Source organism: Hydra viridissima, unplaced genomic scaffold (genome assembly GCF_058129835.1).
Source record: "Hydra viridissima isolate aposymbiotic clone 2 unplaced genomic scaffold, HvirCarnegie_v1 scaffold_11, whole genome shotgun sequence".
Taxonomy (NCBI): Eukaryota; Metazoa; Cnidaria; class Hydrozoa; order Anthoathecata; family Hydridae; genus Hydra; species Hydra viridissima.
The window spans coordinates 15687501-15715000 of NW_028324310.1; the positions used below are offsets into that span (position 1 = coordinate 15687501).

At 28.9% G+C, this 27500-nt stretch overlaps 5 protein-coding genes across 9 annotated transcripts in view; 4 read left to right on the forward strand and 1 right to left on the reverse strand.

The window, feature by feature from the left end:
• The window catches only part of LOC145191814 (uncharacterized), a 22644-nt gene extending 18443 nt beyond the window's left edge, over positions 1-4201 (forward strand). For both annotated transcript variants that reach the window (XM_090065997.1, XM_090065998.1), the window contains exons 25-27: positions 45-602; positions 911-1139; positions 3924-4201. In XM_090065997.1, coding sequence (XP_089922123.1) covers positions 45-602; positions 911-1139; positions 3924-4048 — 912 coding nt within the window. In that variant the 3' untranslated portion in view covers positions 4049-4201. The remainder of the gene's footprint in view (positions 1-44; positions 603-910; positions 1140-3923) is intronic.
• On the forward strand, positions 4202-6713 carry LOC145191822 (uncharacterized). Its single transcript, XM_080069008.2, has 2 exons — positions 4202-5041; positions 5623-6713. Exons 1-2 carry the CDS (start codon positions 4834-4836, stop codon positions 5985-5987), a joined length of 573 nt encoding a protein of 190 aa, XP_079925134.2. The 5' UTR covers positions 4202-4833; the 3' UTR covers positions 5988-6713.
• Positions 6714-11384: 4671 nt separating this feature from the next.
• Positions 11385-12122, forward strand: LOC149882422 (zinc finger BED domain-containing protein 4-like). The gene has a single exon (XM_090065938.1). The coding sequence runs from the start codon at positions 11385-11387 to the stop codon at positions 12120-12122; it is 738 nt and encodes a 245-aa protein (XP_089922064.1).
• Positions 12123-14266: 2144 nt separating this feature from the next.
• Positions 14267-18806, forward strand: LOC149882423 (uncharacterized). 4 transcript variants are annotated; one of them, XM_090066698.1, is made up of 10 exons: positions 14267-15621; positions 15714-16006; positions 16086-16298; positions 16393-16632; positions 16737-16813; positions 16947-17152; positions 17261-17590; positions 17703-17858; positions 18079-18274; positions 18376-18806. In XM_090066698.1, the coding sequence occupies exons 1-10, from the start codon at positions 14695-14697 to the stop codon at positions 18684-18686; spliced, it is 2949 nt and encodes a 982-aa protein (XP_089922824.1). In that variant the 5' UTR covers positions 14267-14694; the 3' UTR covers positions 18687-18806. The 4 variants fall into 4 exon arrangements, 3 of the variants coding, with proteins under 3 accessions (XP_089922824.1, XP_089922825.1, XP_089922826.1); XM_090066700.1 differs by lacking the exons at positions 14267-15621; positions 15714-16006 and having other exon boundaries at positions 16250-16298; positions 16393-16463; positions 16550-16632; XM_090066699.1 differs by lacking the exons at positions 18079-18274; positions 18376-18806 and having other exon boundaries at positions 14554-15621; positions 17487-17590.
• Positions 18807-20401: 1595 nt separating this feature from the next.
• Positions 20402-27500, reverse strand: part of LOC145191821 (coatomer subunit delta-like) — a 7651-nt gene continuing 552 nt past the window's right edge. The window contains exons 2-12 of the mRNA XM_080069007.2: positions 26811-26850; positions 26461-26684; positions 25849-26028; positions 25206-25423; positions 23911-23999; positions 23480-23549; positions 23225-23390; positions 22951-23098; positions 22746-22854; positions 20886-21090; positions 20402-20801 (exon numbers count right to left, since the gene is read on the reverse strand). Of these exons, the coding sequence (XP_079925133.2) occupies positions 20712-20801; positions 20886-21090; positions 22746-22854; positions 22951-23098; positions 23225-23390; positions 23480-23549; positions 23911-23999; positions 25206-25423; positions 25849-26028; positions 26461-26684; positions 26811-26850 (1539 nt within the window). The 3' untranslated portion in view covers positions 20402-20711. The remainder of the gene's footprint in view (positions 20802-20885; positions 21091-22745; positions 22855-22950; positions 23099-23224; positions 23391-23479; positions 23550-23910; positions 24000-25205; positions 25424-25848; positions 26029-26460; positions 26685-26810; positions 26851-27500) is intronic.

The window sequence follows — 27500 nt, forward strand, 5'->3', positions numbered from 1 at the left end:
AATTATGTATTATGTATCTGTATTTTGAAAACAATTTATTTTAGACAAGAGTACGAGGTAATGTAAATCGCAGACCTCCATCACGAAAACCACACCAAACTTCAGATAAAACAGATTCTTTTGATGATAAATTAACTAAGGCAAACACAATAGAAAATTCTTCGAGACAAGATGAAAATTTTAAGATATTGAATTCTCCTTTTTCCCCCAATTCTGTCAACGTTGTGTCGCCACAAGGTCAGCAAAAAGTTTCACTCAAAAATAATGACTTATTTGAAGATGATGACTCTTCTATACTCTCAAGGGAAGATGTAATTAAAGACACCATCTTTCGCGATACAGATAAAGGATCTTTAAAAAAGGAATCCACTGATGACTTTCTCCACCATAAAACTAAAGCGGCGACTGATGCTTCTATTGACTTTGTAGATGCTCTATCCAAAGAGACCCCTCCGTCCGATTCATTTGATGATTTGTTTTTTAAAAAGGATGTTTTAAAAAAAAATACAGCAGTTATAGAAGATATTTTTTCTTCAGAAAATGATTTGTTTAATTCTCCGATAAAAAGCTCCAGTAAAATGAACGAAGGAAACCTAGGAAAGGTTTGGATTTTTTGTTTGTTTGTCTGCTCGGGAAAGAGTATTTATAAAACAAAATATACTAAAAACATTTTTTTTACTTTTTAAAAGAAATGTTTTCTAAAAACTTTTCTAAGAATTCTAAATTAAAAAAAAAAATTATATAGTTTTCTTATTCTGTTGTTGTGAAAATTCAAACGAATCTTGTTGTTCAACCTGATCAAAACACGACAAAAAGTTAACTTAATGAGCTATAAAAATGGTTTTTAATTTTGATCACGTGCTATGTTTTTTTTTGTTCTATTTCTTTAAAACTTTTTTACTAACAATAGACTGCTGATGAAAACAAGAAAGACAAATTATTCTCAAGAGAAAACCAAGTTGAAAAAATCGTTTCAAGCGAAAAGAAAAACACACCAAGAGTCAAAAAACAACCTCAAGCAAATTTATTTGGCGACGAAGCTGGATCAATATTTGATGACATTCTTCCTTCATCCACAATAAAGAAGGAAGATAAAAAAGATACATGGGATATCTTTGGTCCAAGCAACGATGACGATGGTAAGCTTTCTTCTTTATATGTATGTATGTGTGTGTGCGCGTGTGCGTGTGTGTATGTATGTATATGTATACATATACATATATACATATACATATACATATACATATACATATACATATATACATATATACATATATACATATATATATATATATATATATATATATATATATATATATATATATATATATATATATATATATATATATATATATATATATTGTTAGCCGTGCCAAATATATACATATACATATATGTATATATGTATATGTATATATTTGGCACGGCTAACAATATTTCAAACAAGATTAAATGGCTTTGATAAAATCTTAGCCAATTAGATTTAAAAAAAAAAAAATTTGTGATTTTATCTTAAAGATATATGGCAGTGTAGATCAATTTCAACATTCTTAAGGAAATAAGACGAAAGAGAGGAAATGCTTTAACTTGCTTGAAGCTTTTCGTTTTAATAATGATAAGCTTTGTAATAATTTTTTTGTTTTTTGATAAAAAAAATTTTTTTTTAAATTATTAAAACCATATTTTCTTAAGTATTGTTGATTTTTAATGAGCAAAGGACTTATTATCGAGGTTCTCATTCAGCATTTGTTTTTAACATTCCATACAATTAGCGTCTTTTCGGATTAAAAATGACTATAAGAATTTAAACTAAAGCTCAAATATTTCTTTATTAATGATATTTAACTACTGAAATCCAAAAATCGGAGATGGAATGTTTGTAATAATATGTAATGAGTTTTTAACTGTTTTTCACACTCCATCTCTGACGCTGGCTCCAACATGACTCATTCGATCTGAAGACAGAAGCGAATTTAGATGCTTCATCTGTGATGGAGAATTTAAGTCGGCCGAGAGAAAATTTAAACTGTTTAATCAAAGAACCCAATACACAGTCTGTGTTAATTTGAGTCTCATCATCAAAAACTCATCGACGAACAACTCAAGAATTTCCATTTAAGTAAATAAACGTCGTTTATGATTTTCATTTGTGTAAAAGCAAATTATCCAATTTTTTTTTTTTTTTTTTGCTAGTCGAAAGTTCTTGAATTTAACCTTAAGCTTCTTGCATTTAAGGTGTCTAAACTATTAAAATTATTTAGAATTAAAACTGGAGAGAACACTTGAGCATTTTTTTTATTTGGAGTTATTTGAAGACAGATTTAAAAAAAAAAATCAATCTTAAATATTTTGATAATACCATTTTTGGACATATAATGGGAATTTTATTTCGAACGGCGGCAAACATTACGATTTGTACAAACAGTTAATCCGTTTTCTTAGCCATTTTGCAATAAGACAGTTCATTTTTGACTGCTTAAAAATTGTAGAAATACGAAAGTTTACTTGGAAAACAGTTTAACTGAATAAACTTTAGTCACTTTTTAGTCTCGTTGGGTTTGAAATAATTCTCGGTTTATAAGCCATCTTCGTATCAATATAAACATTTTTTTAAAAAAAAAAAAAGAAGAAAAAAAATTTATACAAAATAAAAAGCTTTTAGTTTTCATGGCGTCATAAACATTCCTTTTGTTAAAGTAATAAAACCGTTGGCATTTAAATGTTATCTTTATCAAGCTGTTTTTGAAGTCTTAACTTGTTTGTAATTTTTTTTTTTTTCTCCTGCTCTTGTTTTGTTAATTTACATAAGCTCAACGATATTTTATCGCGGGTTTTTACAAAACATATTCCTAAATTACATTGATAGCATGTCGTTTTTGGAGAATTCGTTTGAAAATCTTCAATTGGAACTTTTATTCTTACAAATATGCACACGTTATCAAAAAAAAAACCTTGAAAATTCTGAGCTGACAAACTTCCGCTTAGAATAATGATGTAAATCTCGGCGTTGTTTTTTTGTTTTTTTTATCCGTCTACTTGAGGCTATAATTTTCCACAACGTTTTGAGTTTCTGCGTGTTTCGTATTGTCATATATTATGTATAAAAGTGTGATATTTCTTTTATTACTACGGTAATCTTTAAAACGACGTATCTTGAGGTCAATACTCAAAACAAAACATTCAACACATGTTATCATCAACTTCGTAAAAGAGTTTTATTCATCTATCGAATAATTTCTTTGTATCTTTTTAACATTCTCTGAATGAAACACCAGAAACTATTATGCTCGCTTCTTTATTTAATTCTTTAAGTTTCTCATATCGAATCCTATTCTTTCTTTTTTTTTTTTTTTTTTTTTTTTTCTTTCTTTTTTTTTTTTTTTTATTTTAATATTTTTTGGATAAAATCAGCTACCAAACATCAATTAAATTACGCTGTAACATGGCTCCGGAGCTTTTAAATCGGGTATAGGAATGCTTTTCATTAAGAATTATATATAATCCACTACGATTGTATTTAGGAAAAGAATTTAATACAGTTCGTAAACACGTCGATTTGTATCTTTTTGTTGACGAGCGAAATTTTTCCACAAAATTTTCATACAGGATGTAAATCATTGCATTTGGTCACTTAATCGGTTATATTTTCAATATAATGCAATTTTGATTAAATACGAAAAAAGGTCTCATAATAACTAAGTTACCCAATACCTTGGTTTTATTTTAAAAAAAAAAAAGTAATGCGTCATTCTTTTACACTCATAATAAAATAACAGAGTTTATTTATTTTAAAAAAATTTAACACCTATAGTTTAAAAATATAACCTCTTAAAGAATTCTAACAAATCTGAGCCTTGATGTGCTTCCAACACTCCTATTAAACAGGTTACATTCGTTTTTACACTCGACATTTCTCTTTGTAGATATTTTTTCGAAGCCAATGAAAACTACAAAATTAAAGAAGAAAGCTGTGAAAGGCCCCGTTAAGTCAAGCTTAAACGTTGTTTCGGCTTCTATCTTTGATGACCCTCTGAGCGGTGGTGATTAGGAACAATTTTATACATATATATATATCTAATTTTTTTTATACGATACCAAATAAAGAATTAAAAAATGTAATTTTAAATGATCGTTAGTTAAATTTCTTTGTAACTTTTTAAATTTTGAAATAGAAAAAAATTTCAAAGATTCTTACAATTTACTTGCATTCGTCGTATATTTATGTTATACCTTAAATTTCACTTGTTATATACATATAATGTATACATTTTTATTGTTTTATCGCTGTTTGCTTTTATAACTAATATCGTATCTTGAATTATTAGTTATTCGATATAATGTTGTCTGAGCCTGATTCTTATCAATTTAAATATCAACAGTTCCTTTGAACCAACCGTTGAAGGTGATATTCGCTTTAATTACTTAATGTGGTCAGAATTTGTAACATGGGCACTACTCTCAAAATATATTTAGAGTTGCTTTAAATGATTAAGCTTATTTTTAATTTAAGAAATACTTTAATATTCCGCGCCAAAGTATCACGGCAATTTTTTTGATTGGCTAAAAAAGTTCATTCATTGTTTCGTACTCTCCACTAAAGTCTAGTAATTTAAACCAATCAGCAAGTTTCACTTTATATGCAGCTGCAAAAGCTATCCAATCAAATTTGATTGTGTTCTTTGTTGTTTTTATTTTTTACGTTAAAAAAAAAATTCTCCTCGTGTTGCGGAATATTTTTTTTGCTCTTGACATTTTTTTAGAAGTCGCCCGTGCTTTTTTAAAGTTTTTAAAATTTTGACTCTTTTAATCCACGAGTTTATATTAGTTTTCAAGATGCTTGCAACTGAATTAAATGTCGAAAACGAGCTTTTTCTTGGTAGTCCACATTCGAAAAAAATACGTGAGGAATCAAATTGTTCAAACGACCCTAATCATGTTTTGGATACGAGCACAATACGAAATTTGGAGTTGGATAGTATAAAAGAACTTTTTCAAGATTATGATCTAAAAGAAACTGAAGAAGTAGCGTGTGTTATTTGTGGTAAGCAATTTAATGGAGTTTTGATTATATCTTCTTCGTGACTGTCTATATATCTAAGTAAATTATCTGGGGTTTTTTTTTACTATTACGTACCAAACGTTATATACATAAATACATGTTGTTGTTTTTTTTATTTAATAATTTTCCTAAGTAATATTCTAACCATATAAACAGTTTGTTGTAAAGTTATCACAATTATATTTTTATATATTTGTGCTTTGTTGGCTTAACATAATCTCTATGTATAACAACGTGTGCTTACACATAGTGTATAAAATTAATATTATAATATAAATAGCTCGTAAGTTTCACTTTTCATTCTGTGAAATATGAACTTCAGCCATTGCTTGTTTATTAACTCAATATTAGGTATGATTTTGACACCCTGCTGTTTTGAAACGTAATAAGCAAATATGTTAGGTTTTTTTCTTGTTGTTTTTTGGGGTTTATTTTTTAAGTTGGTCTTTTTTTTCTTTTTTTTTTTTTTTTTTTTTTTCTTTTCTTTTCTTTTCTTTTCTTTTCTTTTTTCTTTAATGTAATTGAAATGTTTGTTTGCTTTTAACTTAATTGGAATTTTTTAGGTAAGCACTATAAAAGTAAAGTGTGCGTTAAGAAGCATCTCTGGGAGCATAGCATTTACTGGGACATGTTTGACGGCTTAAAAAAACAGCAAAGGGTTTTGTCTATACAAGCTGCCATCATCCTCTCTATTAAATTTAACCCGTCTTTATCGTTGCTCCTTGTTACACAATCAAGTAACAAGAAGAAATCTCCAGTGGATAAGACGAGTGAAAAAGTTATTTCAGAAAAAAACAATCAACGAAAACGAAAGTTAGACAATATTAGTACACAGGCCGCTGCATTTCCTGTTTCGCCGAATTTTAAACCGGCTTTGCAAACAATTCCTTCTCTAGATATCACTTCACTTGATATAACCTGTGTATAAAATAGTTTAGTTCTTCGTTCGTAAATGAAGATGTCATGAAGAATGTAACTTCTACAGAGAGGAGTTTTAGGTTTTAAATAATTGAACATCGGGCAAAATGGCATCTTAGGACTAAGAGACTATGTATTACAGTCTCATCGTGACAGCAAAGGTGTTAAAGAAACAATTTTTATTTCCCGCAGAAATAAAAATCCTTTAATAAGATGCTTCACGTAGAATGTGTATTACGAAATTCTGCATGGTTATTTGATCTTCATGGTTTGGTGTGTGCGTTCGACGGTCAGGTTGCTTTTCGCATCGCGCGAATGACTTTAAATTAACGCTCTTCGCGATACGTTTATATTTAAAAAAAATAATAATAATAAAAATCAAATAAAACATTCATCATTGTTAATATCTGTGGACAAATTTTTTATATTAAATTATATTCGAAATTGCTGTAAATTTTAGTTTGCTAGGTTTGTATATTTTCTTGATGAAAAAAGCACGCAATTAAAATTCTCATGTCTTGCGATGTCTTGTGTGCACCGAGTTATTAAATTCGAAACATTTTTTATGTATTTGAGGAATGAAAATTTCACTTAGTAAAGAGTATTTTTATGAACGGATTAATGTGCAGAATGCTCTCTGTGTTATAAAACAATGGTATATTCGTAAAGTTGTAAATACCCAGCTTATCTTAATATTGTTTAACGCATTGTTTATACAAAGAAAATGAAAAAGAAAGAGCCTCTTATTCTTATTTGTGTGTGTTGAAAATGCGTTAGAAACTAAACAGTAAGTACAATATATCCTTCCTCAATCGACTTCAATTTTAATTTTAAATCTATTTTAAGTTTAACATAAATTATATTAAATTTAACATAAATTACTAGCGTAAATATTACCAAACCCATCTAATGTTATAAGGTCCATCCTGTTGTTCCCTGCTTTTTTGAAACGGTTTGATTTAAATTTTATTTTCTCAGACTTGCATATCGATTTGATATTGAGCATAAATTACGATCCAAAGCACCATTAATGTAATAAAAATGCAGATGATACAATATAAGCAGTCGAAAGCCTCATCTACCACAAAAAATGCAGATGATACAATATAAGCAGCTGAAAGCCTCGTCTACCACAAAAAGTTTTTATACAGAAGGTAAATCGGCGAGTATCAATTTTCCGAATATTGGCTGCTGTTAAAAAAATCAAATGTCCCTTACCTATTGAACGCATCAAATCACTGACAACTTAAGTGTGGTTTAAAAAAAAAAATTTTTTTGAAAAAATTTTAGTCATTTACCGTGGTGTGACCTAACAAAGTCCTATGCTTTAAGAAAGTCCTAATTTAAGAAATGACAAATTTCGTATATATAAAATAAAAAATTTAGAGAAAAAAATTTAGTTATTTTATCTAACTAAATATCTAGTTAAAACAACAAAGTTACTTTCCGCAAGTGTTTCTTTTATATATACGAAATTTGTTATTTCTTTAATTAGGACTTTCTTAAAGCATAGGACTTTGTTAAGTCACACCACGGTATATTGATTGGAAAATTCCGAGATGATTGGCCGACCCAATAGTTTCAATGTCGTCTATAGGTATAAGAAAAACGTTTTTAAATACGTTATTACTACAAAGATAATGTAGCGCATGTTATTCCGCTTTGCTCAAAATAAAAGTGAAATAGAGGCTTGTTCGTGTTCTTTTTTAAAAATTCTTTGTATAGGTGTTTATGAAACTTAGCGACGGAAGTTTCATCCGCAGATTACTTAATTTTACAAACTACTTGTTGAGCATGACAACCAGCGTGAAAAAGTGTTTACCGCCTGTTTTATTGCTCGCAACTTCTTTTACTCTTATCCGCGTTTTTCTCTTACACGGCGTGTCATTCTTTTATAAATTACTTAGAAAAGATAACAAAAAACTGAAAAATACGTTTTAAAAAAAAAAAAAGAAAAATGAAAACTCGGTGAAAACTGATTTTTTTAGTGCTTTTCTTTTGCCAGATACGTCACATTTCGCGAGTTACGTCACATTACATTTCGCGAGGCTGAATTCAAATTGCAGATCGCATAGGAATAGCAAAGGCGACTTTCTTCGAGTTGATTTGTAGGGCATTTTTGCTTTGCACAAAGAGTTGAAAAGTTAACATCCGTCTTTGTGTTACAAAAGAGGATTATTTTTAGTTCTAAGCATTTTATGCCTAACTTAATGAGTTTTTTTTATATATATACTATACTATTAAGTTTAGAATACTATTAAGTTTAGGGGCTTGTATTTTCTGAAGTCTAAGGTAAATACAATATTAATGAAATTGACGTTTTATTGTTTTTAATGCCGATTCTATTTTAAACTTTTGAACATCATTAAGGTTTCATCGCATCATTAGCTTTCCTTTTAACTGAGCTATTGTATTAAAGCTAGAAAACTAAATTGCGTTCGAGCAATTTCTTTTAATGAGCTTAAAACGGGTGGTAAAGCAGCAAAAGAACTGTAAATTAAACGAAAAATTTACCCATAATAACAGCCGCGTATAAACGTGGAGCGAGTTGTGTAAACTCGTTCCACTCTTTTATTTATTAACTTTTTTTTAAAAAAAAAAATTGTGAAAAACTTGTACAAAGAAGAGATCGTTATTTTATAAACTCGTAGGACGCGTAAACTCGTAGGACGCGCATTGAATGACAAGAAAAGAGTAACTCTAACGAAGCTTTTATATATTTAACCAGTGTCATGTTGGATGATGAAGGTTACGGATGACATTTTAACTTTAATTTACATTTTCTGGGACTTTTTCTACGCCTCCGTCATAAGACTTTTACTTTGTTATAATTTATGCATTTTAATAATCGTGGTTTTTACAACATTTGTTCAATAGAAAGAATTCAGCCACACAATAGACACCCGAAAAATGATAAAGATTAGTGTAGACCATCGTAATTAAGGGCCAAAATTATGAAAATTTTGCCGAATATTTTTGGTTGATTAAATTGAGAATTTCAAAACAGATGACCTAATTAGAAAATTAGGTCATCTGTTTTGAAATTCTCAATTTAATCAACTTCATCACATTTATCAGAATCGGAGGATTTATTTACCAAATCCACCCTTTTTACATTAATGCCCTAGATTTCAACATCTCCTGACTAGATTAGTAATGGTGAGACATGTGCGAGGATTTTGAGTTTTTTTTCACGATTTTGTTCTAATGATGGATAAATTAAGCATGGATAATGGAGGTTTGTTTTAAAATTTATTTCAGTCTTATTTAATCTGACTTAGAGGTTATCACATGATTTCTTGAACTTTGAGATGTGACACAAATAAAAACGTCCAACGTTACTGGAAAAAATAATTACCTTTTAAGGGGAAAATTTTCCACCGACCAATTAAATTTGTTTATGTAGGTGTGAGTGACAAATTCTTATTGAAATTCATAATTCTTTAATTGCATGTTTATATAAATATATATCAGGATGTAAGTGAGATCCGGTCCAACTTACTCAGGTAGCCAAGGAGCTCCTGCAAAAGCAAGGAGAAGCTTTCTGGTCACCACCTCTCTTGAAAATTTTGTTTGAGATTTTTTGGTTTTTGTGTGTGGTGAAAAAAAAGTTCATAAAAGTTATTTAATTTAAAGAAAGTAGTTCAAACTTGTCTATTTATAAAAAAGCACATCGCAATCAACAAAAATCTCTATTCTCATCACTTAAATTGGTTAGCTCTCACTCAGCCTGAGGACTTGGGCAAAATCTCGCCCTCTGTCCCCTCAAACGGTTCTGATCAGGGGGTGGCGCACCGTTTTCACAACGAACAGTAACGAATAAAGTACAAACATCGATATCAGTCATTTGAATGGAATTTAAAATAATTTATATATTTAGACAAATCTATGATTCCAGAAAAAAAAATTCAATACCTCGCATTACTTAATGTTCCAACATTTCAAAGTGTTCCACGGAAAAAAAACTCCGATTTATAACAAGTTTTAAATAACTTTTGTGTAAATATAATAATTTATGTGTAAATAAAATAATTTATGTATAGATATAAACTCACCAAAAGATTAGTTATTTTAAACCCAAAAAGAATTCAATGTTAACAAACTTCAGAAAATTCGTTTTATCTTAAAATACCGATGTAGTTGTCGGTTATTTTTTTCCTCAGAATTCTTTAAAAAACTAATAAAACTAAACCCTTACTCTTTTAAGCTTACTATTACATTAATTCTTATACTAAGCTTACTTTTACATTATCTTTTATACTAAGCTTACTATTACATTATCTCTTATCCTAAGCTTACTATTACATTATCTCTTATCCTAAGCTTACTATTACGTTATCTCTTTTATTAAGCTTACTTTTACATTATCTCTTATCCTAAGCTTACTATTACATTATCTTTTATACTAAGCTTACTATTACATTATCTCTTTTATTAAGCTTACTTTTACATTATCTCTTATCCTAAGCTTACTATTACATTATCTTTTATACTAAGCTTACTATTACATTATCTCTTTTATTAAGCTTACTACTACATTATCTCTTATCCTAAGCTTACTATTACATTATCTCTTTTATTAAGGTTACTTTTACATTATCTCTTATACTAAGCTTACTATTACATTATCTTTTATACTAAGCTTACTATTACATTATCTCTTTTATACTAAGCTTACTATTTTTATTAAACTTACTAAAAAAAAAAAATCCTTATTTTCAAACCATTTTTTTTAAACAAAAATTTTGGTCTGTGAAAAGATTTCTGTAATTTTTATTCAGAAAAAAAATCTTGGTTTTAGTAGGTTTTTCTTTTTTCTTTAGAAAAGAAAAAAAAAAAGAATTTAAAAAAAAATCTAATTCGCTAAACAAAGAACAGTGCGTCCTATTTGATTCTATTTACTATACAATTATTTTTCACTTGATCATAAGCTATTTACAATAACAAAATAGGTAAAAAAAATTAACCAATAGAAGGTTATTTTTATTGATTAGATTCAGGAAAAATTTAAAACTCCAACACTATAGTTCTGTATAACAAAACATTTGGTGTTGAAAGTTGATGATTCCACATAGTTTCAAGCTAATTCTTTTTCATATGAACTATTATCAGTATTGAGTCATAAGGGTAAATACGCACGTTAACACTTCACCATATTTCATTCCTAGTGGAGGTGTTGCGTTAAAAAAGTTAGTCGTTAAAAAAGTTAACAAATAGTTCTGCGCATGCTTTACGCATGCGCAGTATGGTCAAAGAAGCGTTCGTTAGGGAATGAAATTAGACGTTAAAAAAGTTGCATTGTTTCATTAGGGTATGTAAAATAATAAAAATTAGTGTATACTTTATATTAAAAATGGCTGTCCATGTTTACTCAGTTGATGAAATTATTTTATACTTTATGTTAAAAATGGCTGTCCATGTTTACTCAGTTGCTGAATTTATAAGCTTTACTACTGATATATGGACCAGTAGTTCAAATGAAAGCTTCATGAGCCTGACAGGTCACTGTTTAGACAATACATTTAATCAGAAAACTGTTGTACTTAGAGTAGTTCCATTTCCTGAGAGGCATACAGCAGCAAATATTACTGAATTGATTGAAGATATTATGGCTAAATTTAAAATATCACCTTCAAAAATTCATTTAATAGCTAGAGATAATGGTACAAATATTGTTAAGGCTATAAAAGATAGCCCATATGATAGTATGCCTTGTTTTTTACACACACTGCAACTAGTAATTAATGAGTGTATTTTTGAACAAACAGTTGTCAAGAATGTCATTGCAAACTGGCATTCAATTGTTGGGCATTTTAGCCATTCTCCCCAAGCCTGCCCTAAACTTAAAGCTCTTCAAGAAGCAAACAATGTTCCTAAGCACAAACTTATTCAAAATGTTCCAACAAGGTGGAATAGTACCTGTCATATGTTAGAACTAATTTATGAACAAAGGAAACCTCTAACCATATATGCACTTGAAAATGGTAAGCTTCCTTTATTAAATGCAAACAAATGGATGATTATTGGACAGTTTTGTGTTTTGCTAAAAGATTTTCCCAAAACAAGAGTTCGCTTGAGTGAAAGAAATTCTATTGTCTCAGATATTATACCACAAACACAGTTTTTGAAACATTTCATTAATTAAGCTTTAATTGATGACAACTAATTCAATGGAGAATAGTTTCAAACAATATACTAATAACTATAACATCATCTTGTCAATATTTCTTGATCCCAGATTCAAATTAAAAATGTTCAAAAATGAAAACACCTTTTCAGCTGCTAAAACAAGTACTGAGAACATAACCATTCAGCTTATTAAAACCCATGAAAATATAAAAAACATCAAAGTTACTGAAAATGATCAGTCTGCAGCTTGTGACATTGAAAATATTGACTCAAAATATGAAAATAATGGTACAGTACTAAATGAATAGAAAGATATAGTAGAAATGGATTTTGACAATTGCTTCGAAGAACTTGTAGGATTTAATTCTAAATAAATCGGTCAACCACAAACTTTAATTTCAAATGAAACTTTATTAAACAAAATTCAACTCTACTCAAATGAAGACCTTATTGATAAAGAAAGCAATCTTTTGTTGTGGTGGAAATCACAGAAAACCAAAATGTGACTATTAGCAAAGCTTGCTTTAAAGTATTTAAGCTGCCCACCATCTTCTGTGGAGAGTGAAAGACTTTTTAGTATTGGTGGAAATGTGTATACTGCAAAGAGAAATAGCTTAACAGGAGCTCATGGTGAAATGTTAATATTTCTGAACTATAATATGAGAAATTAAAAATATTTGATTTTGTATATATTATTGTAATTAGTATAGTATAATTCTTTTAGGAGTATCTATGTTCTATTTTTTCATGAAATATAATTTATTTAGGAGTTTAAAAGCTTTGATACTGTGAGGAGGTCAAATGAAAAAAAAAATGTCATGAAAATTGTATAACTTTTTAGAATTAGAAAATTTCGGGGAAAAAAATTTGGAAAAAATAATTGAAACTTTCTTTGAGAGCTTTTGCTCAAAAATAAAAAAAAATGCCTCCCAATGCCTTAATCAAAATTTCAAAGCATATTCTGTTGTGGATTTGAGGGTTGCGCAAATAAAGAGTATCATCAGCCAGGGTAACTTTGGTCAGTTTTGGCAGTTTTTCTTAAACATCTCTGAATCTTATTAATTTTTTACAGTTTTCTCTTGTGGTAATAACATTATAGGTCTTGGCTTTAGGCCTCTATATTTATTTTTTTAATTTTTTTATTACAAATATTTATTTTTAAACGCCGAAAAGTGACCAATGTTACCCCAGGTTTTTATCATGTTTGATCAATAATACCCCTGGTATGGGGTAACACTGGTCACTTTTTGGAGTTTTAAAAAATCATCAGTCTTTAAACACTTAGAGAAACATGAAAAGAACATTTAAATAGACAAAAAATTTCGCAACTAGCTCCCTGTTATTGTGCAAAAGTCATTAAAAGTCATTTTCTAGTAGGTCATTACCGTAATCTGAGGATGATGACACTTGTTCAACTCTTGCCCTTTTCTTGTTATTCTTGGTGTTACTGTTATTCTTGGTGTTATTGTTATTCTTTGTGTTATTGTTATTCTTTGATGTGGTAGGAGTTGTGTTATTCACCAGATCTTGCGGTGTTATCGCTTTGCCAGGTGTGATCTATTTCCCTCTGGTGCGATTTGTTTTCCCATCCTGTCCACAATGTTTCACTAATAGACCTTCTATATCTTCATTGAATACTTCCTTAACAGTACTACCGGTACCTCCTCCAATGCCTTTGTTAACCTGTGGCAAACGCTTCATGACCATTTCTTTATCGAAGGGAAATATTCCACTAGCCTTGAAGTCAAATCTCAAATTATCGCTTTTCAATTGACGTTGCAGTAGAGCAAGAAGACCGAGGAACTGATTTTTTGGTATTGATCCTTTGATGCGCGTTTCTATCTTTAGCGGACGGAAAACAGCAACGTCCAGCGGTTGAAGCAAATGGGAAGCGTATATTCCGAACTGTCGACTAGCCTTTCTCACGCTTATTCTTCCAGTTAAACATTCTTTTATAGTATTGGACAACGTTTCTTGACTGTATGAAGTTGCATATGCTCTTGAACCACGCTTTCGCTTATATTTCCTCGGCATTTTCACCGGCTAAGAATTCAAATGGTTCAATAAATGTATCAGAAGTGTCAAAAAATGCCAAAATAAACTCAATGTAGTCTACGAAGTAACTGTGCTATCACGGTCGTTTTAATCTTGATACCAAACAGACATTTATAGTGCGCATGCGTCTCCGGAGATTTTTTGTTTTCCTCTCGATATTTACAATTATTTTGATTTGTACTTTGAGATACCGAAAATAGGAACACGTTTTTAAACTATTATATTTTGTTTTTTTTAGTGTTGCAAAGTTACATAAGATAGTCAAATGACAAAATATTATGGATAATTAAAAAAAAGTTTGATTCGATTGCTTTTTAACAAACTTTCAGGAGCTGTAATAAAGAGTATTATTTTTTAAATTTTATGTTTTTTCTAAACTCTTTAACTTTTTTAATTCAATTTTTGAAAGCAAGAACTAAACGGTTTCTAAAACTCTCATCTAAATTCTATTAGAAAACACTAATCTTATTAACCAGTCATTTTTTTAAGTTATCAAATAATTGGATTAAAGAAGTACGGTATCCAATCTAAAAATGTCTACTGTTGTTGCTACTAAACACATATCATGTCTTATGAAACTGTGCAGACTATGTGGAAACTATATCGGCAATGATCCAATTAACACAAAAAATATAAAGATTAGAATTGATCGGGCATTTTTCACTGAGTTAGAAGAAGACAGAATGGACACCCACCCACCTAAAATTTGCATGAAATGCTACACACACTTGAGAAATATCGAACAGCGAGGAACAACCTCTAATTTCAGTTTAAGTCAATGGCCACAAACTTGTTTCGTTGAAAGATGCATATGCTTTTTGAAAAAATCTGGTAGGAAGAAAAAAAAGCAGTGTGGAAGACCACCATTAAATGACAAAGTTGTTTGGACAAGAGAGTCAATTTTTAAAATAATGGAAAGTTTTTCTGGACTGCCTCGTTTATTTCATGATTCTATCGATGTAGCTGATAATCCACACAAAGATTTATGTTTATGCAACATTTGTAAAAGATTGTTACATAAGCCTGTATTACTTAATAATTGTCAACATTTGTTTTGTGCAACATGCATTTTTCCAAACATAATTGGAAAATTAGAAACAGAAACTAAATGCACAATATGTTCCTCTAATATAACTCTTGGTAGTATCTTAAAGGCAACATCAATGCAAACTATACTTGAGAATTTAATTATAAAATGTTGTAATAATACATGCAAAGAAAAATTTACTGCAAAAAATATAAGCTATAAAGAAGAACATGAACAAACATGCAAAGTTAGAAACAAATCACAATATAGTTCCCCATTGTCTAGCTCTTCATTGACAGTTACAGAGATATATAAAATAAATGAGAATTGTGAAATCCCTAAAGAGTTAGGCTATGCATTTGCTCACTTTGCAAAATTGAAAATGGCAAAAAACAAATCACATTCCTTTGAACTCCCTTCAGGTGGTCCGCGGGTAAGCTATTTTTACTTTTAAATTAAAATATTCAATATAAAAAAATAATAGTTTAAAGAATAGTTTATAGTTGGATAATTGGTCTTTAACAGGCTATACAGTTTAAAGTGACTTCAAAGATCTATAAAACTTCAAATAGTATAAGCCAGAAAACTATTAGAAGGCGTCAAAATCAAATACACCAATCACTTATTGAAAATGCAGGACCAGCAAAAAAAGCAAGAATAAATCAAGCAGCAATTATGCTTAATTCTTTTAGTAAAAATGATAAAATTGATATACTGAAAAAAGCAAACATCCCCCAAGTTCAGATAGGGTCAGAAGATATTGTATCACTAAAGACAGATTGTGGTTTACCTTGGGAAAAGATGAAAAAAATGATTAGGTAAGTACTTCGAGACCCGAGGATGTTAATCCGGCTCTGCACACACATATATATTTATTTATAAATATCTTTATTTCAGATTTTTCCACACAAAAAATGTCAAACTACCGTCACTTTCTAATCAGCAAAAAGTTTCAAAATATTGGTCAGGTGATGATTTGATTGTTGAAAACAAAGAATTTCTGTTTGAATTCAAAAATGAAAAAGGAACTTTTGAAATAAAAGATACTCCTACAGCATATATTAATGATTTACCATCCCATTTAATCAAGTTACTGGATGAATTAGAAAAGTAAGTTCAAAATATGTTTAAGTTTTTTGTAAATAATTTGTATAAATTCTATTCTTTGTTTTATAAATAAACAATTTCTTCTTTATTATCGTAGATATAACCAACTAACGTATGAAAAGATAAATCCTAGTGAAATACATGTAAAGGTTGGTGGCGACCATGGAGGTGGTTCATTTAAAATGAGCTATCAGATAGCTAATGTTTCTAAACCTAATTCTAAGAATAATACAACAGTTTTCAATATATTTGAGGCCAAAGACTATAGAGCAAACCTTAAAATTGGGCTCTCAAGACACATAGATGAAATTAGACAGCTTCAAACAATGAAATGGAGGTTAATAATTAAATATTTCCAAAATTTATTTGCTCTTCGATTTATAAAAATATTGTTTGAAATAAAAAAAAATTTTAAATCAATTTTAAAAATTGTAATTTTAGGGATAAGAATTTGCGAGTGTTTATGTTTGGTGATTATGTATTTCTGTGTGCTATCTATGGCATCACAGGAGCAACTGGTCAGTCTTAAGTTTTGTATTCACTAAGCTTGTATTCTAGATTAAATTACTAAAAATGAAATTGCAAAAATTATAAAAATTAAATAACTTATTTGTAAAAAGAACATAAAAGTTATGTAATTTTATTTAACAGGTCGTGATTGCTGCTTATTCTGTGAGATTACATCAAGTGAAATGCAATTGAATACTGAAGATCGGCATCGACAAATCAATTTAAGAACGCTTCAAACTTTGAAATCAGATTATAAACGATTTAAAAATGATGGAGGCAACATTAAAAATGCAAAAAAATTCAATAATGTAATTGATGAGCCATTGTTTGATGTACCAATTGAACAGGTGTGTATAAATTGTTGTCGAACTTTAAATGCATATAATATATATATATATATATATATCTTTTATAACACACCTAACTAATATGGGATTGTTTAAATCATTTTACAGATAGCAATACCAGCTCTCCACATCTCATTGGGAATATTTCTAAAATTTTTTCACATGTTAGAAACTGAATGTCATCTTCTTGATATCAAACTAGCTGGATTTCTTGCAATAAATGATAAACGCCTTGACTCAAGTGAATTTGACAAATATGTTGAAAAGCAAGTAGAGATAAACCAGTTAAAATATGCGATTGATGATATAAATAATAAAATTCTTCTTATTCAAGATACAAGTGTCATTGAAGTACTTCGTAACCCTGAAAATTCAGATTACTTGCGGTTAATGTACACAGAGAGAATTGCACTGTTAAGATCAAAGAGAATAGAAAAAGTATTTATTAAATAGTACTGGAAATAATTATTTATTTTTAGAGCATTGTTTTTTTAATTTATGGAGTGTATTATCTGGATTTTTTGTACAATATTTATATTTAATTTTTAAGGAGGCACAAATTGCAGAATGCTGTAAAGTTGAATTATTAGAAGGAATTGGGCCAATAAGAAAAGGAATTGAATCTGTTTTACAGTCGTGTGGAGTGCAACGTCAAGCATATCATAGTTGCTCATTCATAGGAAATCATGTTCATAAAATGTTGAAGGTATGGTATGAAAATATAAATCTGTATTTTCATGAAATAAAGTCTGTTAAAATTTGTTATGCATGTTATGCAGGTTTTTACAATCTCTACATTAAATTATAAATTCCAATTAACATTCCTGATCAAATATATTGCAATCCATATACGTATTTATGCATATAAAGCCTATGCATATAATAAAAACTTTTGTCACACAAATGATTTTTGTTTTGTTTTTCAGGTTGATAACATAAAAAAGTTATGTGACTCTATTCCCCTAGTAGTTTTCAATCATATAAAATATCAAGAACATCCAATTCATGTAGAGGCGATTAACATACAACGAAAATTCAATATTTTGTTTAACAACTATTCTAAGTGTCACAATGAAATGAACTCATGTCATTTATTCAGCGAAGAAAAAATCAAGAGTTTTGGTAAGTTTATTGACTATTATAAGAAGTATTTAATAAATTATTGTTTAAAGACAAATTTTTCCATTATTTATTTACATTTACTAGTTAAGTTTTTTTTGTAGAAATAGCAGTATGTGAATTAATGAAGTTTTTTCGAAGCACTTGGCCAAAAGAATCAATAACTCCCAAAATGCATATGTTAGAGAATCACATGGGAGTATTTTTGAGCACATGGGGAGTAGGTCTTGGATTATATGGAGAGCAAGGTGGTGAGAGTATACATGCAGAATTTAATAATATCGAAAGAATATACTCGAGCATGTCTGGTATACGAAAACTAGAAAGTATTATGAGAGACCATTTCATAAGAAATAACATAATGGCTAAGTCATTAAAACCGCCCATCATCCCTCGAAGAAAGAAAACTGCATAATAAATTTTATGTTTTATGTATAATAAAATGATTTTGCATAACAAAGTTGTAAAGTTTATGACAAATATATATATTTAATATGTTTGTGTAAAGTTACTTTAAGATATTGTCGAAATAAGTCAGCCATATTGTTTTACGATTAGTGAAAAAATATCGAAATATTATTCATCTTCTTAGCTGCACATCTTTATGTAAAAAAATGACTGGTAAAAATGCTGTGTTAGATATTATAGCTTAACTTTTATTCTTTCCAATGATATATAATACTATATTTCAAAAATCGATCTTCGTAGGTTTTATTAAGGAATAAAAATGGTTGTAAAATCCGCGATGAAATCTCGGTCAACTTTACAGGTAAATTAAAGCTTCAGGCGTGACATATTTTTTGTTACTTTTGATTTTTTCTAATTACAAAAACGTATGTTAATAAAAAAAAAAGTTCATTAGTGAGATTTAATACTTAAGTATCCTATATATGAAAGATTGAAAATACCTTTAAATTCTCCGTTTTCGAGGCTAGTGGAAAAACAGTTTTAAATGCACAATTTATTTTTACGTAATGCGCTTGCGCATAATAAATGTCCATTGCGAAACTACCGTGCTATATTCACAAAAACTGTTGATATACCAAAATTGTTGATAAAATAGTCGATATATATTGTTGGTATCTCTAACAAAATTAAAACATGTTATCTTTGTTAAATTTTAGGAATTTAAAAAAAATCAACAATTGACCCCGGTCAACAAAGTCACCCCGGCGACCAAAGTTACCCCGGTTGACGGTACCATTTTGAATACTTTTTTAACGGGCAAACTTTTTTAACGCCGTAAGGCGTTAAAAAAGTTTTAATGATTTTGCGCATGCGCAGATTTCACATTTAATAAACTTTTTTAACGACTAACTTTTTTAACGCAACAGAGGCATTACAAAATAACATCTCTAGTGGAAGCATCATGAAATGACATCCCTGGTGGAGGTATCACAAAACAGTCCATTCACAAGTTTTTATTCCGATTTAACGCGTAGAACTTAATCCCCAAAATCTTTATCCAACAAGCTGCTGGTTAAACATCTTTATCGACTAAACTTTACGCGTTAAATCTTTAAAGGTAAATGCCCACAGTTCTTAATGCATTTAATTTAACATTAGTAGATAATACGAGATTTAACATTACTTTGGAAACGTAAAAATTAAAAATGAAAAGTGAAAGAAAAAAAAATTAAGGCGTGGGATGAAATAACTTTTGAAAAACGAGTAAAAAAAATGAAACGACTACATCACGCCTTTTATGACTAGTTATGAATTTAAAATATATAGGGTAACAACGATGCTTTTTAGTATCCATCAACATTTTTATGAATTTGTTATTTTAATTTGACGGCAAGAAGAGTTAATTTGTAAGTTTTGTTTCCATTATACAATACGTTTAACTATTAAAACGCATAATTTAAAAAAACAAATTAGAGAACTCGTTTGCAAACATTTTAGACCACAATAGGTTTCGCAATTCCCTTTGTATAGCTTAAGTTCTATACTTGAACTCCACACGTTTTTATTGCGGATTGTTGACAAATATACCGCATTACTATTGCAAAACATCAAACATTTTCTAGACATTTATCTTGAAATCAAAAAAATCAAAAATATTTTAGCATTTCCTTAGATCCTCAGCGACAGAGAAATTATGTATCAATATATTTAAAAGACAAGTACTACACTAAAATAATTTCTTAACCTTCCCACCAAAAATTAAAAAAACACGATATATAAGTTAATTGATCTCATTATCATACAAATTATGAAGACCCGCACATCGTTAAAACTTCGACCATATGACTATTTTTACTCTTAACGCATTTATTTGCGAAAATCCATTGCATTTAAATTTTAAAAATTATTTACAATGTGAAAACATCACTAAGCTGATTGCAAAACTTCGAGCAAAAGGTGACGCGAGTAAGCGAATCAAAGTATGGCCTCATTTGGGATATGATCGACAAATAATTTTAAATAAACACTGCGCTTACACAACTTCATATTTGTCTACCATTAGTGAGCGCTCTTGTGTAAATTTCACAAGCGATTTACTTTCGCACTGATGAACCTCTTTGATCTAAAGATAACAGTGCAAATTTCGTTTCTTCTTTTCATAACATTTAGATAAAATACAAGTTTCACTACATATTCAAAATTGTACCTGTATATCGCACAAGGTTTTAGTCGAATAAAATGAAACGTTAACAGGGAAGAAATCGTCAGGCTGACTGGGGATGGAGAATTCTAAACTACCATTAGGGTTCGAGGCATCGATGACAGGTAGCTTCCAATCTAAAACTCCCTTTTTAGCGTCAAAATTATATTCACCGTCGATTTCTCCTACATTAGGTGCGCCAACACCGGTTCTAAATTTGAATAAACTTAAAAAGTAAACAAAGAAAAAACTTTATTGAAGATCACAAGTGACAAACCGGCTAACTAATTGAATGTGTTATTTTCATCTTTAAAATTCAAACACTTATTAAATTTAAAAAAAACAAAACAGCCCTCCACAAAACTATAAAAAAGGCTTTAAAATTTGGGGGATTATGAATTAATAAAATATATTACTAAATTAGAATTGTTAAATAAATTTAAACAGTCTTTTATAACTAAGAGCCTTTCTATTTCTTTTTTAAATTGGTTATTTACTATTTCAAATATATAATTTATACCCTTTTAGATTCCACAAAATTATACAGACAGCCGTAATATTGTGTTGTTTGTGAATAAGTATAGTGGTATATATTGAGAAAATGTTGATAATAACAAATTCACGTGTTATACATAAATATTAGGACTGTAAAAGACCTCATGACATGTTTATTTTCAGCCATAATGCCAAAAGGAGAAATGTTAATAGATCAGGAAACGTCAAACTGCATCTTTATCAAGTAATAGACACTCAGCTCAACAAATACATTGTGGCAAAGATGTAGTGTTAAGATGTAAAAAATGATGAAGATTATGGATCAAAGTGACATGAATTATATAGATGTTTGCTAACTAGATGCACAAAAAGACTTCAGACAGCTATAAACATTACAAAAATAAATTAAAAAATCCCTCATACTTTTAATTGTATGACTTTTACTTACTAAACATGTTAAGAACAGATTTAATTAAACCAGTGTTAGAATTCAAGTACAAAATTTTACTGGATTGAATGCCAAAAAAGTCATTACAAAAAGTGCAAACTGCCAAATAAAAAGATTGTTTCTGAATTCTGATTTAAATTTAAAAGATCCAAACTGATTGCTGACAAAGAGGACTTGCCATATTTTTTATTCTGAGACCACAAAGGCTCAACGGTCATGACAAGCAACAAAAAAAAGGAGAAAAAAAAAAAGATCCGCAACAAAATCATAGAAAATGTAAAAATCCAACTTTTGGTTGTTTAGTTCAGATCTTCAAAAAGCTGTCCTGTGTGTAAATAAATTTGCTTGTAACAAAAACAATAAAACAAAACAGGAATTGGTACCTACATCCTACAGTGCAATCAAAAAGCCACAACTAACATTTAGCGATTAATATAAAATGATGAAAATTGGGCTAAATTGGATAGTAGCTAAAGTAATAAAAGTAATAATTTGTAAAATTACTTCTACAGAGAAAGCCAACAGTAACTGTTAAAGAGAAATGCAATCAACAGTATTTGTAACCAAAAAGACACAGTAACATAATCAAGTTAGGTATAAAGGCCTTGGTATATGTGAGCTGTGCAATGGCTTAACCAACAAGCTTTCAATAAATTACTTGAAAACACACAACCCTTTAATGCCAAAAGCAATCCATATTTCAGCAAGACAGAGCTTCAGCATTCACATTTGATTGAGGTTTAACAAAAAAGTGGTTTACAACAAGATAATCTGATTTCATTAATCCTTGTTTATGGATAAACGTTCAACTGGCAAACTGTATAATTTAATTTTAAAAGAAAAGAAGTCTCTTGTTTCTTTCTTTTTAAATATTGATGCATAAGTAAATTTTATTAAATTTCATTGTAAAAAGTAAAACATACGGAACAGGTACAGATATTGTGACATCATTTAATTCCAATCCTTTTGATTGCAGTTCATATTCAATTGTTACATCACATTCACCATCATTTTGATTAGGCCAACAATTAACTAAAAAAAGGTTACAGATGCATATTTATGATTCTTATTTAAAATTTATGATTCCTCGACTAATTTAGAAAATTAAATCAACAGAAACATGTTTACTTGTAAGAGGAATTTGTTCTTCCTCTTTAGTTTGTAGCCTCCATTTCAAGACACCGATTTCATTATTTAAAGGAAATCCTTTTCCGCCTTGCTTCAACCCAATAACAGCATCTTGTGTAAACAATTTTTTGTCAACATTAGGGTGAGTCTAACGAAGAAAAATTCTGAACCACTTATACATATAAAATTAAATTTGAATAAGTGATATCTTTTTATTTCAAAAGATGATACCTTTATTGATACGTATAATCTTGCAGAAACTTTTGTAGCTTACCTGCATTTGAAAGTCTTTTGAAGAGTTATTGTCCAGTACAATCTCAATTTTAGCTACCGCAGGATCTGTGATACGCAGCATGATTAAACCACGAACCTCCATATTTTGAAGGCCACCATGTCGACCAGCTGTAAGGGATATTTTTTCCTCCAACTTTAAGTGAACACTACAAGACAAAGTTCTTTTCTTTTTTAAAAAATTTTCGTTAAACTTTTGCTTTGAATGAGTAAAATTTACTTTTACAAACTTTGATACCTTGATTGTGGTGTTGTTGCTACAGGTGGAGCCTTTGAAGTTGATTTTATTGATGATGTAGAGCTAACCTCTATTTTTTAAAAACAACACCAAAATAAAACAATATCTTTAAAATATTGGTTCATGCTAAAAAAAACACACACACACAAAAAAAAGAAAACTTTTCTTTTAGGTAATTGAGATAAATAAAGAGATTTCAGCATTTAATTTTTAGAAATATGACTTTTTAAAATATGACTTTTAGAAATATGACTTTTAGAAACAGTTTATTGAGAGCACAAAAAGATAGGCTAAAAAATATGGGATGAATGCTGATTACTTTTATTATTGATATAGGACAGAATTGAGATTTATATTTATTTTATAGAATATAAAATGAAATTGAGATATTTAAAAATCATAAAAAAGCAAATGACTGAAACACCACATACCAGTTCCTTCTTCTCTTAGCCTATCAACAAACATGTCAATATCTTTACTTTTGCCACCTAATTTCATTGCCTTGCCTTTACCAGTTGGTCTAAAAAAAGAGAGCTTTTAAATAATAATCACTGTAATATATATATACATATATACATACATATATATATATATATATGAAGACCACACAGGAAAAAACCGCAAAGTCAAACTTTTGTAGTTAAGAGTTATTTAAATTTTAAAGTTTGAAACCATCTGCAATAGTAATTATGAAATAAAGAATCCCTGTCATTATTTTTGTTAGGAGATTGTCCAATTCACAGTCTAACTGTACAGAATTATTGCCTAAATCTTTTATACTAATAGCTATAAGAATATTTTGTAAGTAGGGTTATAATGGACTCTGCTTTTTTTTCCGTTGTTTTGAACATTTTACTTTTTTTCCAATGTTAATATTCTTAAATTCAACTGAAGACTTATTAAACTAATTTTGTAAGATAATAAAGTAGCTGTTGGAACAAATTGATCATAGAGCCAGTGGAAAAGCATTCATCAGCTTTTGTTGCCAGTGCTTACTAAGAGATTTTGTGGTCAGAGCAATGCCTAGCCCATTATACCTTACCCCAACTAATTATACCTATCAAAGCTGAGCAGACTCAGTAGAACTTACACAAAGAAAACAACAAAAATTAACAAAACAACAAAAGTACAAAAGGAAAATAGAAGAAAAAAAAAAAAAAAATACAAAAAATGCGTTTGCATTATAAGAAATAAAAAACTAATTTTGATTTGCTAAGAAAGGAAACCAAAGAATTAGTTTCTTTTCTTAAATTTTTCTAATTTATTTAATTGTCTGGAAGTTCATCTAGTGGATCATCATTAGTTTCATTATGTTTCAAACTGTCATAAAATTCACATGATGCTAATTATCACATTAATTTTTGTGACTTAGCTTTTTTTTCTTTGTAAACAATGGACTTTGCCTCTTTTTCCATTGGATAAGGTTTTTTTCTTCTCTAACTTTCCTAATTTTTTTTCCCGTTTTTTTACTTGAAAAGTAGTTTAGTACATACTATTTATGACTATATCTAGGGCATAAAATTAAAAAATTACAAAATGTGACTCTGCCATTTTTTCCTGTGCGGTTTATATATATATATATATATATATATATATATATATATATATATATATATATATATATATATATATATATATATATATATATATATATATATATATATATATATATAAATTCAGGATAAACTTCTGCTTGAAATCTAGTTTAATAGACAGTACTACAAACTTTGAACTGAAGGCTGGTTTTGAGGCACTTATTTCTTGAGGTTGTGCTAGGTCACCAATTACTGCTGGAATGTTATCTGTTCGTTGAGGCTGTTGAGTACTAGCATTTCCTCCAGAAAATCCTGACAAGAAATTGCGTCCTTTTCCAGAAGAAATCCGAGCAGCTTGAAGCTCCTTTGCTTTCCTCTTCATTTGTTCTTTGGCCTCAAGTTCCTGAGTCTAAAATACACTGTACTTAATTTAAATTCTGTTTAATTTTTAGTAAAAGATATATTAAACTTTCTCAAGTAATGCACTCAGTTTACAACAGTGTTGCAGAGAAATATTTAGTGTCAAAGTTAACTATTTACCTCACATAGGTAAACATAACTCACAATTAGCATGGCTCAATTCATCATTGTGCATTACTTAGAAGAATTTTATTTTTTAGTCTTTTATGATTAACATGATAAAAAAAAAAGTTAATGCGCTCAGTTCACAAATGCTGCGGAGAAAAACTTAATGTTAAAATTAACAATTTACCACACATGGGTAAATATAACTCACAATTAGCATGGCTCAGTTTATCACTGTGCATACATTTTTTCTGACTGTTAATACAATCATGCATCTGCTATGTATTATTATTCTGGTAAAAACTATACCTTTCTAACAGCCAAAATGACTCTCTCCTCATGACTATCCATTTCAATAAAGGTTCGAATTTGCGCCAAATTAACATTTTCCCTATATCCAAGTGCAACAATTTCATCAAATGCAAAAATAAGATGAAATGAATTTTCTAGTATGTCATTTTCCTCCAAAACTCGACAGTACTCTGGAACCTGAACAATATAATAAACTCTAATTACTTGAATTACAAAAGTATACATGTGAACTAAATAACAGAATTCAATTTAAACTCATTAATAAATCATTATTAATAATAAACAAACAGTATTGCTTGTTTAAAATATAAATTGTATACTTATACAATTTATATTTGCAGTTTATTACAAAATATATCAGTTGATAAATGAATTATTGAAAAAAATTTTGAAAAGATTTTGAAAATTAGCAACTCTTCATGCAAAACCATAACTTCAATTTGGTGATTCAATTTTTTATGTTGATTTTTTATTTCTGCCATTTTGAAAAAAGTTTTCATTATTAGACAAAAAAAAGTTTTCTGTTCTCACTGCAACACAATTATACACTGATTAATTTGAACTTTTTAGAGTTTGTTTGAGAGTGACTAATAAACAAAGAATTATTACCACTCTAGAAAATAATCGAAGAGTTTCCAAATCTTCTAAAATATTACTAGCTTTTGTTGTAATAAGTAGCATAAAGAGCTTGTCTAATGGTTGGTAAACATATCTCACACTCTCAGTTTCAACAAAAGTGTGTTGCTGTTCTGTATTCATTAACTTAGGAAATGCAGAGAGAAGTCCCTCAATTCGTGAACGAGACATTTCCACAAATTGTCGTGATAGCAAAGCTAAGGTGAAAATAGAGAATTATAAAATCCAATAACTGGTAGGGTAATATAAGTGTAATAAATTTTATGTATATTACAAAAGTATAAAAAAATTTGACTGATTTTATACAATAAAAGAAACAAAACCTTTTCCAGTTTTAGTACAAATAGCAGCTGCCAAGAGAACCTGAATAATAAATGCCAATCAGAAATTTTAATAAAAAGGATTATAAGAAAGCTTTTCCTTAAGCATAAAATTGTTTCTCATTCTAAACATAAATCTCCTTAAAATGTCCTTGTTAAATATTACCATTGATGCTTGTGAATAAAGCAATATTGATATTTTGTTGTGTTGATTTTTTTTTTCATGCATTGAGCATATTGTAAATTATATTGAATGAATAGATTAAAATATGTTTTCTATATGATTAGTTTTTTAAATGATGAGAAATGCTTAATTCTGGACATGCATACCTTTATAAAAATCAAATGTCAAAATGAGGAAAAAAAATTAAAAAATTAAAAAATTTTTTAACTATTGAGGTTGAAACTTCATTAAAATTAAAAAAAGCATTAAAAATTTAGGAAAAAATTTTCCTATAGAGAGTTCGTATAAACATGATTTTTATGTATAATAGTATCTAAGTGTTAAAAATTAAACAGATTTTGCTGGAAGAGTTAAATACCTTATTGGTAACCAATTTAAATGGAAATATTAGATTTTATTCTCAGAAATCAAAGTAATTAATATATGCTTACTTATTTTTTTAATTTCATTTGCACTTGGTTATTATACAGAATAATACGCTACTTTTTCACAATGTTCCTTTCTACTTT

Bases quoted from the DNA above. Each gene is read 5' to 3' on its own strand.
- LOC145191822 (XM_080069008.2), top strand. From the start codon at position 4,834: ATGCTTGCAACTGAATTAAATGTCGAAAACGAGCTTTTTCTTGGTAGT. The intron at 5,042-5,622 runs GTAAGCAATTTA...GGAATTTTTTAG, and splicing joins AGTAGCGTGTGTTATTTGTG to GTAAGCACTATAAAAGTAAA.
- LOC149882422 (XM_090065938.1), top strand. From the start codon at position 11,385: ATGGCTGTCCATGTTTACTCAGTTGCTGAATTTATAAGCTTTACTACT.
- LOC149882423 (XM_090066698.1), top strand. From the start codon at position 14,695: ATGTCTACTGTTGTTGCTACTAAACACATATCATGTCTTATGAAACTG. The intron at 17,591-17,702 runs GTATTTATTAAA...TTAATTTTTAAG, and splicing joins GATCAAAGAGAATAGAAAAA to GAGGCACAAATTGCAGAATG. The intron at 17,859-18,078 runs GTATGGTATGAA...TTTGTTTTTCAG, and splicing joins ATGTTCATAAAATGTTGAAG to GTTGATAACATAAAAAAGTT.